At 40.1% G+C, this 18,940-nt stretch overlaps 1 protein-coding gene across 1 annotated transcript in view; it reads left to right on the top strand.

Moving 5' to 3' along the window:
* fibcd1b (fibrinogen C domain containing 1b) overlaps positions 1 to 13,682 on the top strand; it is a 95,531-nt gene extending 81,849 nt beyond the window's left edge. The window contains exons 6-7 of the mRNA XM_046067736.1: positions 7,292 to 7,471; positions 10,007 to 13,682. Of these exons, the coding sequence (XP_045923692.1) occupies positions 7,292 to 7,471; positions 10,007 to 10,272 (446 nt within the window). The 3' untranslated portion in view covers positions 10,273 to 13,682. The remainder of the gene's footprint in view (positions 1 to 7,291; positions 7,472 to 10,006) is intronic.
* Positions 13,683 to 18,940: the final 5,258 nt, after the last annotated feature.

The following is an 18,940-nucleotide window of genomic DNA, read 5'->3' as shown; positions in this document are numbered from 1 at the left end:
ACATCATCCACTCAAAAAAGGACGCTTGGCCATGAAATAATAATGAATGAAGCCCAAGCTTAGAACTTGATTTACATATGTCATTCTGCTCTCATGATTATAGTATTAACATCTGTGTGTTTAGTGGGGTTGCAGAATGAAAGGATCTCAGATTATCGTATAATTCCTCCTTTATACTACCATCCTTCACACCATTCATCAAATCTACACAGGCGCATCTTGCCACCTGCAATCCTGTTGAACCACCTGCATATGTGGCACTGTGAGACAACTCCTATTAAAATGCTGCAGGTCTGAAATATGCAGCTCAGCAAACTTTTGCCTATTCAGAAACCCATAAGGATTCAAAGGAAACAATATGTATTAATAAAATATTGCAAAATGTATCTATCTTCAAAGATGAAGAAAGTGACTCCTGAGAGCAGTAATGAGGGTGCTGTGGGCAAAGTGAACAAACATTCCCAAGATTATTATTCCCAAGTTAGACTCAGCCTGGGGAACAGCACCGTGTGTTTGCTGCTAAACAAATAGTACGGCTGAAATGTTCATTTAGTTAAAGAATATTCTGTATTCAGTCTTGAAATGCTTTTGAATATAGCGGAATCAACCCAGTGTGTAGGGAGCTTTTACTTCAAAGCATATAGCACATAAACATGTATTCAAACTATATCCCTCCTTATAGCCAACACATAAATCTTACATATAGTATCTTCGTCTTTATGATAAATAACATACAATTCCTTTGAACACTGACTGTCTTGAATGGAAATTTGCAAAAGGAAACAGGCATAGAGGTGTGACAGTTAATCTTAAAATTCTTTTGCTTTTTGTCCTACCAAATGTCACCGTTGGCTCCGAGGGAGCAGCAAGCCAGAGAGTTCAGCACACACCTGTCTCTGTTTTTTTCCCTGCACTCCTATCTTTTGATGACAAGGGAAGAACCAACGACAGCAAGCCTTTTTTTTTTATTCCCTAAGAGCGGACGACAGCAAGCCTTTCGGCAGATGTATTCACAGACCCCCTCAACAAGCCTAGCCCCCAGTGGCAAAGGGCAAAGCAACTGTCCCAGTGGCTATGGAAATAGCCTACCCCCTTCTAACTCCTCCCCATCCACAACCTTTGTAGAGTAAAACAGCTTGACAGGAAGATTAAGCAAGAGGGAGGGATGGAAAAAGAAACAGGGTTTGAGTTATGGTGGGAGGAAGCTGGGAGGAGGAGACGGAAGAGTGCTGCTCCTTTTCTCCTTTTCAGCCGAAACAGTCTCATGAGCTGCCCCCAGCAACAGAGGGAGAAAAGCATGATGAATAATTAACTTTGAGAAATGTCACAAGCGGCACAGAGAAGTGTAATCATTTCTCTGTTGGGTTTAGAGATCTGTTTTTTATTCGTTTCCTTTATGCCCTGTAGTGCTGCACTTCGCTGAGACTCTGAGCACAGGACTGCAACCCATCCCCTAAAAGCATTCCAATACATTCCCCAACATACTTTTCAAATAAAAGCAAATAAATCATTAATATTTGGGCCTTTTAGCAGCATCACAGAGACATCTCACAGAAGTCTTCTACATTTTTAATCAAGTCATTGATGTCAGTCTCATTAGCTGTAAAATCACATTTAAGGAGTCGGAATCTCTGGTGGTAACGGTTGAATCAATGTCAAGAAGGCTAGAGCTTTGTTTCTCTTTAGTTCTGCAGAACACAACATGCCCTCTCAGAATGAATAAAAGATAAAATAGACAAATTACTGTCTTCATGTTATAAACAATCTAAATGTGTCCTCTCCCCAATAAGCCTCAGAGCTGTGAAAATGAGTTATGGATTACCATGACCTATAGTTTAATGAGGTAATTGCAGATATACATCATTTGAATTTTTCATGGATGTGGTTACGAAAGAGGACCAATAGTTGCCCACATGTATTAGTGTGTTCTAAGGTCAGCCTGATGTTCATGTTTACAAGAGAGGAGACTAGAGGATAAAGGACAAGATAAAGTGAATGTTGAGCTTTCAGTGGACAGCATATTTTTAACACCATGGAAGATACTGCACTTTGTAGGCTTTCAGCCCTCAGCCCTGTTGTTATTGCAGCAGACAATGTAAAGGAGAGTGTAATGACATGGATGATTTAATGCCAAAGAATGCTTAAAGATTTTTGTCCCATCGATGTGTTCGTTAATCAGGCACATTCTAAATGAGAATCCTTATCAGTAAACACATTGATTGTTCAAAATGAGATGCTGATTTTGCCAGTATTATGTATCCTCTTTTTAATGACATTGAGTAATTGTGCCTGCAAGTACTGCTTGTGTAATATGGAGATTTATCTATGTATCTATCTATGGAAAGACTTTCAAAGAAGCTACCCATTCATAATTTGTTATTTGAGGCGTTGGAGAGCACTATCAGAACCATAAAATGTGCAGTCACTGTTTGCTCTAGAAAAATGTAACTCACGGCAGGGCTGGATTAGCCCGCTAGGGGGCCCCAGGGCAACAATGAGCGGTGGGTGCTGGTATTTCTGCCCCAGGTTTGCTGCATGTAGTTAGTTTGTGATAATTTGACTGAACACATTGGTTTAAGAATATACGCATTTGAGAAAATATTAAACGTGTTGTGTTAAAAGGTATTAAATTTAACACAGGGGCCCCTCTATAAGACCTCAATAGTAGGAATAAAAAAATACAGTAACCACCTGGACACTTACTATTTCTGGTATTGCCACGGGTCTCTTGCCGCACAGACAAACTGGTGCTTTCAGGGCCCTCGAGGGTCTTGGTTCCTGTGGCAGTTGACTTGCCTGGTTCCTAATCCACTTTTGACTCAATGTCTATGAGAAAGCTTCACACCAGACATGTAGTGTTATTTGTTGGGCAAAGGATGCCTAAATTATTTCGCCGCATTAACTGTGACATGAATACATGACACCTGGTCTATGAAAAAGTTCAGTCCACAATAATGTTGATCTCACTGTTTCTTCACATAGTACCAGATTATATTCGAAATCTGTTGCTTTAGCCAGGTGTTTCTTGAAGAAGCCAAACATCTTGAATTGTGAATGTATAAATGGACTACTTTTGATGGTGGTTATGGTGGTAACTTGGTAACTTTAAAATGTGTTACATAGACATTGTTTTGCCATGCTAGTGGGGTGGCTCTATAGATGGCAACGTCAGTCTGTCAGTCAGGCCCCCACTTTGGTCCAGGCTAAAATAACTCAACAACTATTGGATGGCGTGCTATAAAATTTGATACAGACATTCATGGTCTCCAGAGGATGAATCCTTCTGACTTTGGTGCTCCCCTGTATTTTCATCTAGCACCACTGGCAGGTTGACATTGTTTTTGTTTTGACTTTAATATTGCAGCAACTATTCGATGAACTGCTATGAAATTTGGAACAGACATTCCTGGTTCCCTCAGCATGAAGTGTAATACCTTATATAGATAATGTTTAACTAGTGCCATTAACAGGCCAAATTTGTAATCTGTACAATACTTTGGTTTATGGCCAAATACCTGCAAAACTAGTGAGCCCACAACCGTACTTTGTGTTTAATCAGCAAATGTTAGCATGCTAACAAGTAAGGTGGTGACAATAGTAAATATTATACCTAGTGAACATCAACAAGTTAACACTGTTAAGTGCAGACTCAAATATCCACCACCTTGGCTGTAGACTCTTAGTCTTGTTCCTATACAAGTACTAACTCAAGTGAATGCAAACATAGTTCATTTCTTTGGGTCAAGTTTGTTTGTTTTTTGACATCTGTGCAACCTCAAGAAAAAAAAAAAGATATCATTGTTGTACTTATTGTTATTGCTATTATTATTGTTGCTATTGTTATTATTATTACAGTTATTACAGAGTTAAAAACAAGGTAGACAATATAATCAAAGCCATGAAAAACAATGTGCTTTAATGTGGCTCAGATATATTACCAGTCAGAATAGACGGAATAAAGAAAGCATACCCTAATTGCCCATCTAAAGCGTGTAGGAGGACAGAAGTTTTTTTTTGACTCTCTGCTAAGCTTCCCTTAAATGGCAAATCAGTGAGAAGAATGAAGAGTCTCTCCCCAATGGAGCAATCAGCATGTTAATGCTGAAGCAAAACACCTCAAAATTCTCCCTTGTATTTGAACCAATTTTAAATAACCTAACAATAGCATTTAATTAACAGGGAGTTACACCTGAACATTTAGATTTTAACCAAAGAAGTCTCTGTTGTTATTTTACTTGTCTTCCTTTTTAATTATTCTGAATTAAAGTCTCACTGAGATTCTCTAGGGCTTTAATTAGGGACTGAATTAAAGTTATGTAAATACAGTTGGAAGCCGCAGAGTCTTTAAATAGAGTTGTGTTGCATCTGGTATTTTATTTTCTTATTTTTTTCTGAAGTGAAAACATCCTAAGTCTTTCCTTTGAAGTTTGTCAAGTCACTCCAGGGTACTATTCCCTTAGGTGTTTGTGTGGATTGATACTTTTTCTCACAGGGCTATGATGCAAAAACTATTTCTGCAAATGAGCCATTTTTGTTTCTCTGAATGTGTGTGAAAACGTGTTGCATTTTGTGTGTGTTTCTCTGTGTATGTGTCCTGCATATATGCTTGAGTATTTATATTCTTGATCTATAATTAAATGGGAACAGGGATGCATGAAGTTACCTGTATCAATGACTGATTCTCCACCTCCAATTTGCTGATCCGCTGTGAAAATAAAAAGAGAGGGATCAACCTCCCATTGGGCTAGATTAAATCCAAACTAAGTGCCTGGGCCCAGACTGCAAGCTTCTGTCTGTGAATAATAATGGGTTCTTTCAGCTGTGTTTGTCATCAAATTAGCCCTCTACTTCAGACAAGGCGCTCTCAGAGTGCAATTCTCGACAACGACGGAATTCAAATTAGGCAATGTCAGTTTGAGGTTTGTGAGCTTTAAAAAGCAAAATGAGTTTCATTTGTGAAGGTGATGATTGCTGTAGGAGGTAAAATGACAGTGTTCAAGTTCATGAAAACACCTTCCTTCCTGTGGCGCAGCTGCGTTCATGCTGATTCTGAATCACGTACAGAAACCTAAACCAGAACCAGACCTTAAACCTACCCCAGCGTACAGCTCTCTCTAGAAGCTCTAAATCCAGGCCTCCTTCCCAACCATGTAGCCTATGAATTAATCAAATTGTCATTTCCTTATTGTCAATGGGCTCAAAAATCACTTAGAAATGAAGCACACGCCTGTTTTATCCATTGCTTGCATCAGCCAATATTCTGCTTTTAATGTTGGGATTCCGGGTTGGATTCAGCCCTGTTCGCGCTCCCGAGCCTCTCTCGTCCTACAGATCACAACATGCAGTCCACTAACACCATAAAACAACCATCTCACAGCAAAACACAGGCTCCACGTAAGGATACAAAGCAACAATAAAGGTTTATGTGCTGAAGCCGATCAGACCAAACAGGTTCAGATGATGTTGAGTAAGAACAAAGTGAGCATTTGTAAAGCTGGAGAAATACAGAGAAAGTCACTAACGCCGAGCAGTTGCTAATGTTATCCGGTGCGACCCATGTTATTATCCTGTGTACCACTGTTGATTTAGCCTGCAAGAAAGGATGTAACTTAACGGTAAAAAGCAAATGTGGAGCGATTTGTTTTGATTGAACGTTAGCCTATAGTGATGCAGCCTGGAACAGCCAGCTAACGTTACAGTAGCTCGGACCTGCAGCTGTTTGCTTCGTAACGTTCAGTTTAGGTTTATTGTGGTTTTACCAATACTCAGATACGGAGCCGGTGTTGAGCTGCCTCTGAGATGGGAACGTTGAAGTAACAGAGCCTGAACATGTCTGAGTGAAAAGCCACAGCCTGCATGCTGGTGTTCCTGCGTTTATTGCAGGATTTCTGTATGAAAGTGGTTGTGTTTCGGATTATGCTCGCTCATGAGTTCAAGCGAGCACGCGTACGAGCACACATCTGGTTGCAGTCTTAGAACCGCACCGCTAGTGGCCCTGTAAACTCCATAATGCCCCTTTAAGGGATTGAGCAACAATTAAAAGATGGGTCAGGGGCATCCGATGAAGTGATTGCAAGCTTGAATCTGAAATATTTAATTTATCATAAGTAATGACTTAAGGCATAAAGCACATAGTTTTTACCTGGAAAACCTGGAAACCCTTTAGCCAAGGAACCCTCACTAAAGATGACTCCAACCACATGTTGTTTTGAATGAGGCTTAACTCCATTTGAAACATTCATAATTAACATATAACTAACACTGTGAGCACAGACTGCACTTTAACATTCTGTATATTTTCAATATCAGGAGGCCACAGATGTTGTTGACTTTGCTGTTAAATTTTAAATTTCCTCTTTCCATATTAAAACTATAGCTTTTTCATGAAGTCAGGTGCTCTTGTAAGTCTTTGATGTTCTGAGACTGAGTGGGGAATTAAGACATGTTTTTACAGAGAATAAATGCCTTCTCATTCAGTTGGTTCAAAAAACAATTCACTGTCCTGAATATGTCTTTGAAGCCCTGTAAGCACATGCTAAAATCAAACAATTCAGCCTTTCTGGTTATAATACTTGCTGTTTCAAGAAACTGTTAAAAAATAATGACTTATTCTTTTCATTATTTTGCTTTTAACTGAACAACAAAACACACAACCTTCCTGATGTTTTTGTTTGATTGTATTTACTCGCAACACCGTGTCCAGGTTCATTTTACAGTATCCTTACCTTTATCCAGGACACTCCACCTTGTCACTTTGCCACCTTGTCTCCTTTCAAAGTGATTACAGACACATTCACTATCTTGAACAGTCAGAGTAGGCAAAGAGCTCTAACCAAGTAGTACTCAGTAAATGAGGCCGAGATGGGTGAGATCATTTTTTTGAATGAGGTTTGGTACTGTAAGATTTAGCTGAAAATACATCTTTAGAACATACTAAACATTGCTGATACCCAGAGTGATTGTACAATTTTGATGCAGCTGTTATAATACAAATTTGAATTTTGTAAGTGTTTCAATACTTGTGGTAAAATCTGTACATTGTTTCAGTGGATTCAGCTGGTCTCTCCATCCTCATGGCACACTTAAAAAGAAACTCTAATCTTGTTTTGGAAAGAAACCCTACACATGCAGCGGGAGACTCTAAATGGGGCAAAAACCATGTTACATCTTATTTCCAGACAATGTACGCCGTTAAGAGGCTACTGAAATAGCTTTATATTGTTTGCTGAGACCAACGATAGTACTTTGTAATGGATTGTTTTGGTCTGTGTCTCGCTCTTTTTCCCTGCAGGGCTGAAGCAGATCCATGCCCTGTCCATCCAGGGAAACTATGAGCTACGTATAGACTTGGAGGACTTCGAAAATAGCACCGCATATGCCCAATATGGCACCTTTGGAGTAGGCCTCTTCTCAGTGGACCCTGATGATGATGGATACCCTTTGACTGTGGGAGACTATTCCGGCAATGCAGGTATGTGCGCTCAGTGAACTAGTTGCCTGTATTTGCAAGATGACCGGTGTTTGTATTCTGATTAGTATACACTATTTTTGTTTTTGCATGTTTCTTTTCATTTAACCTAATTGTGAATACAGAAGTCACAGCAGTGGATGGGATGGAACCTCCAGGCAACTTCCAGTGCATGCTGCCTTACAGTAAAATAATAGTATGTTATTTTTACAGTGCAGCAAGTGTGTCCACTTGTGATCCCATCTAGACAGTTGCAGAGAGAGAGAGAGGAACTGCTAGTGACTGTGTCTCTTCTCCCCAGCCATCAGATCCAAGCCAGCTACCTGTCACCTTGATTAAATTACTGCCAATTAATTGCACTGCTTGACCTGCAGCGTAAACAAAAACCTGCACATTGAAATGAAGAAGCAATTTAGAAAACCTCTGGAGTGCGCTGTTCCGAGAATACAGAGAGAATGGGGACAGATACACAGAAATGAGAGATGGAGAAGGGAAGTTAAGTGGAGAGGAAGGAGGGAGGGCTGGAAGAAACAAGGATGGAGGAACGAAAATGGAACAGGTGTGGGAGAAGAAGAGAGTAACAAAAGAGAGGAAGAGGTAAATAAAATGAGGATCGAGGTATCCAAGGGACAGGGGACGCAGAGAAAGGGGGAAAAAGCAAACCAGAGGGGAAGGGAAAATGTGTTGCATGTGTAAAAGCTTTTTCCCCAGATATGGTATCTGCTAAAAGGTCCTGTAATGCTCCTGGCCTGTCCTTAGCACGGCCTGACCTTGAACTCTATTGCCTTTTGGACATTTGAATCCAGTCAAATTAAAGGTAATCAAACTCTCTCAGGATGCTCATGCTCTCACCCCTGCTTCCCTCAGGCAGTGCTAGTGTTATTATTAGTTGTAGTATTTTGCTCCTGTGGCTGCTTTTTGATCAGCTGACAGGTGCTCATTTGGGTTGAAAGCAGCTGGATCGTAATGGGCATCAGAGGGGGCTGCTGGCCCCCAGCCACCAATGTGACATCCAGCGTCTTGCAAATGAGCCTTTAAGTGCTTCTGTTTTGTTTTGTTTTTATTTTTTTCCCCTTCTCAGATCATCCCATTGTTGACACCACTGAGTTGCTTTTTTTGTCCCCCACTATCTCTTTTCTCCTAATGTTGAGCAGCGCACAACATGAATATCAGACATGCCTGTCAGATTTTTTTTCCCACTGACTGGTTACCATGGTAATGCCAAATGGATAGCAGAGTAGGACAGAGTGAGAGGGTAAGGAGCTGGGCGACCACATCCTGGGCAATTAAGGGCTGTTTGATGCCCTGACGAGCTGTTAGCCGTCACCTGATGACTGGTGAGCGGTCTTTCATTCTCTCTCAGCATTATCCTTCTATCCACTTCTGGTCACAGTGTGAAGCCTGCTTTAGAAAGAAAGGAAAAGACATAGAGCGAAGGGGAGGTATTGGGTGTTTATTGAACATGATGAGCTCTTTGTACCTCAGTTTGCTCAAAACTTTAGGAAGAGGACATTGTTTTGATTTTATTATTTATCTTGTAAGTCTCTGATGCGGCCCTTACCTTATAGGATAATTGGACTGGTTTTCGATACAAAAGAAAGCACAAACAAGTGCAACCAACTGACAACGACAATCTGCCTCCATGTTTGTTTTTTCCCTGGAATTACCACTCTGACATTGTTTAGTAAACGCCAAGTGTGTGGTCCCGTTTCTTGACTGAATCATCTGGTGTGTTCATTATTACGATAGAAATATAAAACATTTGTTAAATCTGTTGTTATGTCTGTAGTATCCCAAGTATTTAAAAATCAGTTAAGAATTTTAAATCCTCTACTGTCGCTGTAGAGAGACACCTCTTTATATAGTAAATACATATTTTCAACTCAGTAATTTGATATACAAATCAGACTTACCATGCAGACTATGATTAAGGGCACTGAGGTGAATCAGCTTGTCAGCAGCATCCCTGCAGTGGCCTTCATTATCATATTCACGATCACAGGTTTAAGGGACCGGTTACAAAAATACCAAAAAGATGGACATTGATCAAGAAAGAATAAAATCAACATACATGATTACGTCCATTAAGTATGTCTTTTCTCTCCTCTTGTGACATTTCTGTCCATTAACTGATAGACATGCTGATTAAGTCATTGGGGGTGTCTTATTAAAAAAAAAAAAAAGGAAGACAAAAAGGTCACCGCAGAACCTTTGAAAAACTGGCTATGATGATGTCTGACCTCCTGCTTTAGGTAATGAGAAGCAATCCTCTGGAGAACCGTCAAGCTTTATTTTATATTCTAGAATCTCTTTTTATAGGAATGATTAAAAAGGCAAAATGGCAGACGTTTCCCTTAAAGATGTGGATATGTCTAATGACTTATTAGTTTGGTGAAAGGCACAGGGGACATATGATAGCTGTTGCTTTAAAATGTAAAATTTTCTTTTAAATAAACAACAGTTAAATTGATTCACATCTATATCATGCTTTTTGTATATGTAATGACACCTTTTGTTGCACATGTTTTCCCGCGTTAGGTGACTCTCTACTGAAACACAATGGGATGAAGTTCACCACCAAAGACAGGGACAACGACCACTCGGAGAATAACTGCGCCTCTTTCTACCACGGTGCCTGGTGGTACCGCAACTGCCACACCTCCAACCTTAATGGCCAGTACCTGCGCGGTCAGCACACCTCCTATGCCGATGGCATCGAGTGGTCCTCCTGGACTGGCTGGCAGTACTCCCTCAAGTTTTCAGAGATGAAGATACGACCTACCCGTGACCCAGAGAATAAATGAGAAAGACAAAAGAGAAAGAAGAAGACAGATTTGTTTTGTTTTTTTTGAAACATTAACAAACCACAATTTCTGACAGCTAGGTGGAGTTACTTGTCTTGATATTGTTTATTCGCTAAAAAATACCTCCTTTAAGTTTAGTTGACTCTGCTGTTTGCCTCCTGATGTCTCTCTCCCTTTTTGCTCCTCTACCTCCATCACTCAGCTACAAGGGTCATGCTGGCTACCATTATCCTTCTTCCTAGTCCCTTTCTTGAAAAAATAATGTAACCATTGTCCCTTTATTTAGAATTTTTCACAAGAACAGCTTACCAGAGCTCCAAAACCACTGCACTAGTCTGACATGGTGGCCCAACCATTTTCTGCAGAATCACACACCAGCGATTTTGTTCTGACATGCAACCCTGACCCCTCATCTTTGCTGACATGGCACTTAGATTGTGTTTCAGTCTCACTGGCCATTGCTGTGTGATCTGTGAATGGAGAGGGTTGCTCCAAATATAATAGAAAGAGAAAAGCTCTTCATGAAATATGAACAGGAGACACAAATCCTCCTTACTCCCCTTGCAAAGGAAGAGTTTCACCAGTGAGAAGGAACAGCGCAGTTGTACACTATGTCACATTTACATCCTTGATCCGTGTGAATGAGACCCAGCAGGGTAGTGGCAAGAAGTGATAATGAGAGGGAGACAGAGACAGAGAGAATGAAGAAACAATTTGACAAGAGTTAAATTAGTTCAAGGAAAGGGGGGCAGAGTGAATCAAAGGGGAGAGAGTACGTGAAAGAAGAGGAGGTGCAAGAATGAAACAGAGAAATGAGAAAAAGAAAGAGACAACGGAGGATCTCATTCATCTGACTTGGGCCATTAGGGAGCATATTGGGCACTTTGTCTGATCTGCCTGCCAGCTGAGTACTGGCCAACTGATGCAGCACTCACAGATGGTAACCCAGCACTTTGTGTGTGTGTGTGTGTGTGTGTTTGTGTACACGTGCGTAGGGGTGTGCGTGTATGTGTGTGTCTACGACGGAGAGAGAACACACTATCAATTTCCTGTCATGAGTTCAGTAGAGCGTCTCGACTGACTACAATGTTTAGCACAGACAGACTAAACCTGATGCATGGCTGGCATACCTTCAGTCTCTCCATCTAAGTAGTTAACATGAAATTACAAAACCTGTAATGGATGTAATAGGAAGGAAAAGACACGGACAACCATTTGAAGCAGAAAAATGGGTTCACAGAATGAAAGAGGAATCAAAGACTATGTCACACCTACCCCGTTGATCTTATTTTTGCCAACCACCGCCATTCCCACCTCTCTGGTTTGTCTTTTTTTTTTTCTTTCCAGATGATTACTATGGGATTTGTTTGTGTGACACAGTTTCTGTTGTCATGCAAACTGAGAGAAAGTTGCTGTAAAATAAGATTTGATGCTCTAAACCACTGTCTTTTTCTTCTGAGTAGGAATTCTACAATGTGTTATGGCAAAAACAAAATTGCCTAAAGCAAACAAACAAAACAAAAAAAACAATGACAGAAAAACAAAAAAATGTCATGACGAAAAAACACAAAGGCAACCTGTGGGCAGAAAATAGTGCAATTCTGATTTTTTCTCTCTCTCTTATTTTTAAGTCGATGAATCAACTTTTTTCAGTTTCATCGAGTTTGTTTGGATGTACTTAAAGCTTTAAAAAAATACCTGTAGATTTTATTGTACAGTGTGTATGACTTTTAGAGCATGTGAAGCTGTTTTCTTACTATGCTAAAACACAAAGAGTACTCAAGCACATGGACTAAAGAAAATCCACCATTTAAAAAATTCAGATGTACTTACAGAACTCTTCCCCTTCCTCTGCCTGAACGACAGGTGGGAGTGGCTTGTGCCGCTCTTAAGGTCGAATACGAGCGAAGAGGAAGAAGGCGATTATCCCTCAAGCACATGCCCCTTTCAAAAATGCAGCACAAATATAAATCTTTTACGGAGGCACAATACGAGAGAGATTTTGAACTTCATGGCACATCAGCTGCCTTGCTGGACAAGCAAGCGATCTTTCTGACATCTTAGCTTTGGAAAGTCCTGTGGCACTAGAAGGCAGTATTGAATGTGTGCTGAAAGGTGTCACCCCAGCTGACAGTGAGTTAAAGTGTAGCACCGAGCAATGTTGCACTGAATACCTCTGACACTGGAACAGCTGTGAGTTTTTCTATTATCACCGGTGCTTGGAGGGATTTCCCATTGCTGCGTGTGTTTCTGCAGCACCTCGGCTGTGTACATGCAGCTATACATCATGTCTCTGTGGACTACTGTCACCTCTCTTCAACATAAAAGCACAGACACATGTTACAAATGATAGCTGATGTTATGATGGCACTGAGTGTGAGGTGTAATAACAACAGAGGATATAGCAAATTTAAAAGAAGTTGGAACTCATTTAAGGAGAAGGAACGGGACTGCGCGTGAGAACGTGTGTGTGTGTGTGTGTGTGTGTGTGTGTGTCTGCGCTACACAGCGGGTGTGGGTGTATGTGAGCGGGTGTGTGCGTCTACAGTGTCCGTGTGTACACATATATGTACATGCTTTGGTTTGTACATGACCATGTGCATGAGCCAGACGACAGAGCGGGAGGCTGAGTGCGTCTCTCTGTGGAAGTAATGTGATGCTTATGTACAACTTGCCTCCCCTGCTATTTGTGTTGATAACGGAGAGATTTACATAATTATAATGAACTATTACTTATTGTGATTGTGAACCCATAAGAGTGGACACCACATTCTGGTACTGTGTTGAACTGCGCTGGTACCCTAAAACCCTGAAAACCCACTCCCAAAATCTTTACTCCCCAACACAACGTTGTGCTCACTGTATATGTTAATGCTATGTTGCCCCTTGTTATTTAAATGTAAAAATGAGTATTATTTGCCATACCCCTTTCTGTGTTTTTGTTGAGTGGATGTCTTTATAATCACTCTCTCTGCTGTAGCTTGCTAAGTCTCCAACGGAAGAGATGATAAAAAAGTGAAATCAGAGGCTCTAATCACTCCAAGTTATCCTGCTCATTACAGTGCATCAGCACGCTCCTGGTCGATTCCCAGTCCCCAAACCTTCTATCTTTTTTACCGTGTACCTTCTTAATTGCCTTAGCCTCTGCTGCCAATTCCCCCTCACTCCATACTGTAGCTCCTAATTTCTCCTCTCTTCTCTTTCCAGCTCCTGACTCCCTGCCTCTGCCTCTTTTTTGCTCTACTTTTTGCCCCACTCTCTCCCTGGCCCTGAGTACATCCATTCCTTCAGTCCCAGCGCAGAACTAACTCTCTTTTCGTTTTTTTCTCTTTTTGGTGAAGTACTATAGATTGTTTTGCTGAATCTTGATACTGTGTTTTAATGTTCTTCAACGTCAACATTTAATAAACATTCACATTTTATAAATGGGCAACACCCTGAAGTGTGTGGATTTTTGTTTTGTTTTTCTCAATGCATCCATGCATGCTTATAGCAGTGTGGTTGGTATTTCTGAGTTTGTTTTTTAATCTGAAAATGGTGGTTTGATCAAGCTGAATAAAAATAGGCAATGAACATTTAGCATCATTTAACCTATCAAAAGAAAACTCTGTTAATGTTTTGGAACATCAACCTCAATAAAGAACCAAGAAAACGCGCATCTTGGTGTGAAACGTAGCCCAAGTAAACTTAGAATGAAGATAATGCTTTAGGGGCCAAGCAGAGAGTTTTATTTACAAAGGTTCTCAGATAACATCTTCAAGTTTTCTGCTGCCAAACCAACAAAACAGAGGTAAATTGAATTTTTAAATTGCATTTTAAAAGAAATGAACTCAGTGTAACATGTCTATCCATAAACAAAGTCCCTAATAGTCTGGATATTTCACAGAACTTTAAAAGGTTTGTACTGATTTAGATTATCCCACTAAGTGATTAAAACTACGTGGTAGCCCATTTTGCATTATCTACCCATGTGGAGCTATTATCACCAAGAACAACATTATAAAGTGCTGTTACATACCTAGAAATCAGCAATATATTTGAATAAAAATAATAATAAGTTAAATGGAGATATCAGCGGAAATTAATTAGCTTTTAATTAGCTTTTTCAAAAACCATGTACTATCTTAATTTCCACAGATAAGGTGCCTTCGCCCTGCTGGTGTGTAGCAATGTGAGTGGAGTTTCTCTGGTCCTACTTTTTTAAGGCAATCCAAGGTGCCACAAGGAAGTCTACTAAGTTTTAATTTATATTTATGTAAAAAGTAGTCTAAGGGGATACATTTAAAAGTAGGATTAAAGCAGCAAGTCATACCTGTGAAAGCATTATTTGCCATTTGAGTATTGATCTCTCCAAATAACATGTCAGTAAAATGAATGGCTACCTGTTTCAAAGGTTTAGTCAGAAAACTTGGAAGCTATAATTTACAATAGCCAATACACCTTTGTCAGAGGTGTCTGGTTACAGTGTCCATTACAAGAAGATGCCAGCCAGTCAGAATCAGTAATATACAACTGACAGTACAGTAAAACGGCCTGTTGGAAGGATGGCATTTTGAAGTGACAGAAGTTATTTTTATTCCATAATTTCACTCATATATCTGAGAGGTAAACATTTGAATCCCTTCCGCTGCTCATTCTGGCTCAAATCAGGGTTCCTAACAAATAGCAGGTATCCAGTCCTTCCAATGAAGAATGAAAAGTTAAATGAAATTAACTGTTGAACAATAATTGGACTGACAATGCTTTCAGGGGTTCTCAGCAGTGATTGGTTCAATTAAGCCATCTGCATTCATAACCTATCACTTCAGCTCTAGGGAGCATGATGTAGATTTGTAAATTAAAACTTAATAAGAAGTGTACCTACTGAGAAAGGAACAGATATTAACACGGTGATAATTAGTCCCTGGTAATTTATTCACAGAACATGTTTTTCAGAGCTCTGTCAGGTATTCTTTCTCTTCAAGCCTTTTTTCACAAAATGACCTTTTCTGCATAAAGTCTCAGGAACATAAACATTACTTTTTACTGTTAAATGTTTTTAATTAATTTGTTATGTAAAATCTTAGTATTTCCTTTATTTCCATTTACAGTATTAGAAATGCTGGCAACTGATGTATGTGACATTCTATTATTCCACAGCTATTTAAACTTCAGGTCTTGCTTGACTGATTTATTGCCAAATTGCTTTCTGTTTACTCTTTCCATTGCTTATTTGGCTTATTTTTGGTTGTGTGGTTACTGTATGTTCTGTATCATTGAGCCTAAACTTTTAAAACATATTACTCCAACATCTCCAACAACGCACATGGATAAGCAGTTTCATATTATTTAATATAAAATACATTTTTCTCTGTTTGCTTGTTGGAAAATCCAGCTATAAGGTCAGTTCTCAGAGCGTGCTTATTGTTAGCTCTATGAGAGTGACTATCCAGGATCACCAATGTTAGGTATAGCCTATCAGGGTAACTCAAATAATTCCTAATGTTCAACATCCTTCCTTACATCCCCCGGTTTTTTTAAATCCTGCAACACAGATCAACCTGTCACTGATCAAATTTTAATTGTCTGTGTGTGGCCAAAAGCCGGACCAGTGTGGTGCATCTACTAATTCCCTTGAAGGAGTGTGAGTCCTGATAGGACGTGTGAGTGCTGAAAGAGGATGCCAGCCGTATGATGTGGCTCTTCAATTCATAGTTCAAAGACAGCAAATTATGTCGGTGACTGAGTTCATATGTCTAGAGCCACTTGATGCACAAGGCATTCAAGCCTGGTCTTGACACTGTGTGTGTTGGCTGCACCATTTACTCAGCCCCTTCAAAGTGCAGAATTGGCAGCAAACATGTTGTTTGCTTATTTGTGGAGCAGTGTCAAGTTGTTTTTAATACCATTCCAACTGCTCATACAGAGATCGTCAAGGAAGGATGATACAACATTAGTGTACTATTTTGTGCAAAATATTATCCTGTGTATTTTCATGACTTCCTTAGTAGAACACACTTGCTTTCTTTCCCACTAAATTTTACCTCGAGGTAACTATTATGTTGTCCTGTCAAGACTTTAATCTTACAAGAGGATTTACTGGTCTCCCTATCAGCCTTAAAGGAATAGATTGACACAATTACAAAAAGGTAGCAGGAAGCCACCACACAAGGAATGAAGTACTTTTATCACAAAATACCTGTGCCCCAAGGAACAGTGCGGGGCTGTGAGGAGACTACAGGTCATTGGTCCACCTGACCCTTGGACCCATATGGGTTCCGATCCACATTTTATGTGGTCAATCGGGTCTAGGTCGGCTTCCAATACTGACGGAGGCAAGTTTGACAAAAACCAATGGCTCTGACCAGGACTCTGATTCCGGGTACAGGAGAGGGGTCAAGTGGGTAGGGTTGCCAACTGTCCTGTATAAGTCATGATGTCCCTTTTATTAGGCCTAATTGATTTGTCCCCATATGTGATCTCTCTTGTCCCATTTTTTGACTACTACACTGATCTAACCACTGACTGATAGAAAAGCAACAGCAGCAGTGCTGATCACGACACTTGACAATGGTCACCGACACCTGTCATCATCCAATCACAGCACCCCCCCACATGCCTCAGTAGGCCTATATGTTAAGTACATTAAATGCAGCTACTATGGAAATTAACAAAACAGTGGCAAGTGAAGCCTCGTAGTGTATCACACTGTCAAACATGAACTTCAGCACCGACTGTCTTGTTAAGCTAATCGGTGCGTTGTTTCATGACTCAAAAGTTGTGAAGTAGATGCATTTGGTAAGAACGAAAGCTGAGATGATCACAATGAATGTTTTAGGACCAAAGACTGTGCAGGATATCCTGAATGATCTATCCCCGACTGAAGGTGAGCCTGTATTATACTTTTCTGCCACCGACGCCTCAAACAAGGGAAACAGAAAAATGTTTCCAGTGTGTGTGAGATATTCTTCCGTGTCTGATGGAGTGCAGTGCAAGTTACTTGACTTTTATGAAGATAGTGATGAAACTGCAAATGGTATTCATCAGGTTCTGATGAACTGCCTGGAAAAGCATGAACTGGAAATAAAACACATCACAAGCTATATTCTTTTTAGTTTGTCATATGTACATGAAGGGGATAACCTTTGAACCTACAGTGCATAAATTGTTTTGACAGATAGTAGAGGTAACAGGTAGTTGTTCAATTAAAGGACTGTGTTAAAGGTACCTGTTGTAAATAATTATTAAACCTACCAAATATGTAATTGATTAGCTATCATTATGACAAATTGCTTAAAATTATACACTGTATATTCACACAAAACCATACCCGTACTGCTGCAGCAGGCCACTTTTTGTCCCTTATTTCATAGTGACAAAGTCGGCAACACTACAAGTGGGAGAGATGCGAGAGGGAAGTTTATTTCAACCAAATCAGAGTTTGCGGTAGTTGGAACAGTGGAAAGACTAACCAAGACTTTTTTGTTTTTGTTGGTGAACGAGATAAACTTGAATTCAGAAGGTGTAGAGTAGTAATGTTTTGATTAATAAGGAAAGTAACTGTAAGAATAATTCCTGTCTTGACATTTTGTAAGTTTATTTTGTTTATTTATTAGACTAAAAAAGAGAGCTTGTGTAAGGTAACATCAGCAAACTCATCACTCGCACACATCTCCCAGCTGAAACTACAGGGGGAGACCTGAGCTATGCAATCGGACTATCGCCTCTTGAGCTACAAAGTGGTATTATTACAGGTCAGGGCTAGCTGGTTAGCATGCTAACTTCAGTAGATAGCTCTGCAACACAATACACAGACGTCTTTGAAATAACGTCAGAACTGTTACTTCTTAATATTCTGTTAATAAATGTTTTAAATAAAAATTAAGATATGGCCAGAATTTTGTTATTGTAGCTTTAAAGCGGCAGTCAGTAATAATTGAATATACAATGCAAAACCTTCTACGTTGCTCTCTGCTTCTCATATCACTCCGCTAAGCCCCTCTCACCAAACCCACAAGGAGGAGTCGGGAGCCCTTTGAAACTTCACCCAGCGTAGAGCTCTCTCTCCACGGCAAGAGTCTCGCCAAGACCCCGGTCCCTCTCGCTTCAACTCATATTCTCAAATAAGCCCCACTGATGCTTTGTGGCCCCGGTCAGACCATCCCACTATACCACTGTCCCCCCTCAAAAGTTATACCCCAGTGTTTGTCTTCATGCCTCTTTGCCACTTGTCAATACTAGCGCTAGGACATCAAACATAATGAGCCCAAAGCTCCATGTGGAGCTGGGACATGTTCACAGATAAATTTTGGACTATACACTGTTGTTGCCAAAGGAGGGATGGACAGTTCTTTCATTGCTGGTGGTTGTTTCTCAGCCACTGTGTTTTTATATAACTTCTGAAGCTGTACACTGAAGAAATTAAGCTTAACTAAGTCCACAGATGCACGGGCTTTTTAAGTTTTTCCTCTGTCCACATCTGCCATTGCAGAAAATATTGCCTCATATAACAGAGGTTCATTTTCAGTGACCCAAAATGCACTTTGGATGAAAGGCAAAAACGCATTAAATAAAGCTAAATTTTCAAAAATACCTGTCTACGTGTGGACAGAGCCTGAGTGAGAGCATGTGTAAGGAGGGGGGCTGCGCAGTTATTGACAGTGTGTTAGAGAACTGGCTCTGATTGTTT

The sequence above is a fragment of the Micropterus dolomieu genome, linkage group LG13, assembly GCF_021292245.1.
Source record: "Micropterus dolomieu isolate WLL.071019.BEF.003 ecotype Adirondacks linkage group LG13, ASM2129224v1, whole genome shotgun sequence".
NCBI classification, from domain to species: Eukaryota; Metazoa; Chordata; class Actinopteri; order Centrarchiformes; family Centrarchidae; genus Micropterus; species Micropterus dolomieu.
The sequence above is the reverse complement of the archived record's forward strand: the minus strand, read 5'-3'. Positions and strand labels throughout refer to the sequence as shown.